The 675-nt window shown below is 49.9% G+C and overlaps 1 protein-coding gene across 1 annotated transcript in view; it reads right to left on the bottom strand.

The window, feature by feature from the left end:
* Positions 1-279: 279 nt before the first annotated feature.
* The window catches only part of EMH_0053840 (uncharacterized protein), a gene marked incomplete at both ends in the record, with an annotated part of 7924 nt that continues 7528 nt past the window's right edge, over positions 280-675 (bottom strand). The window contains one exon of the mRNA XM_013497047.1: positions 280-582. Coding sequence (XP_013352501.1) covers positions 280-582 — 303 coding nt within the window. The remainder of the gene's footprint in view (positions 583-675) is intronic.

Raw genomic sequence — 675 nt, 5'->3', positions numbered from 1 at the left:
ACGTCTTCGCCGTTCCCCGCAAATTCCTAAACTCCTCGCGCTGGAAATTCAGTTTCGCCCCCTGAAAAAAGGCAGACTCACCCATTACGCTGGAATGCACCAAACTGGTGCCTCCGACTCTTTCGCATTTGAGATCGAGGGAGTAACCCTCACACAGGAAAAAATCGAATCACGGGCAGTATGCTGGCCAGATACAATAGTTCCAGGCTAACAGTAAATATAAATTAGAATTCCACATGAATTAGATAAACGTATGTTAGAATGTACCCAGCGCTCTTGCTAGGGTAGTGATGCAGGGCTTACCATGAGTTCCAAGCGCCCTGAAGCCATTAGGATGCGGAGCCCCACTTTGAGGAGGTCCGAGAGCATATGCATTTTATCCAAGACGAAGGAGCACCAGCAGTAGACATCAAATTTGTCGATCAGCATGGACTCTAATGATAACACAGTGGGCAAGGGGGGCCTCGTGTACGTTTGGTGAATAGGCGATTCAATCCACACCTCAAGTTCCTCTGCTGAAACCGTGCGACGGGATGCGGCGCTCATCAGCCCCAACGACGTCATACACGCCCACAAGAAGTCCTGAAGCGAACACAAATCGCTCGCATGCATCAGAAAAGCATTATGTACTGCAAGTGGACCCCCTATGCTGTGCAGCTCAGGTTGTGGTGCATC

The sequence above is a fragment of the Eimeria mitis genome, genomic scaffold (genome assembly GCF_000499745.2).
Source record: "Eimeria mitis Houghton genomic scaffold, Emh_scaff2440, whole genome shotgun sequence".
NCBI lineage: Eukaryota > Apicomplexa > Conoidasida > Eucoccidiorida > Eimeriidae > Eimeria > Eimeria mitis.
Note: the sequence above shows the minus strand (reverse complement) of the source record. Positions and strands in the feature narration are given on the sequence as shown.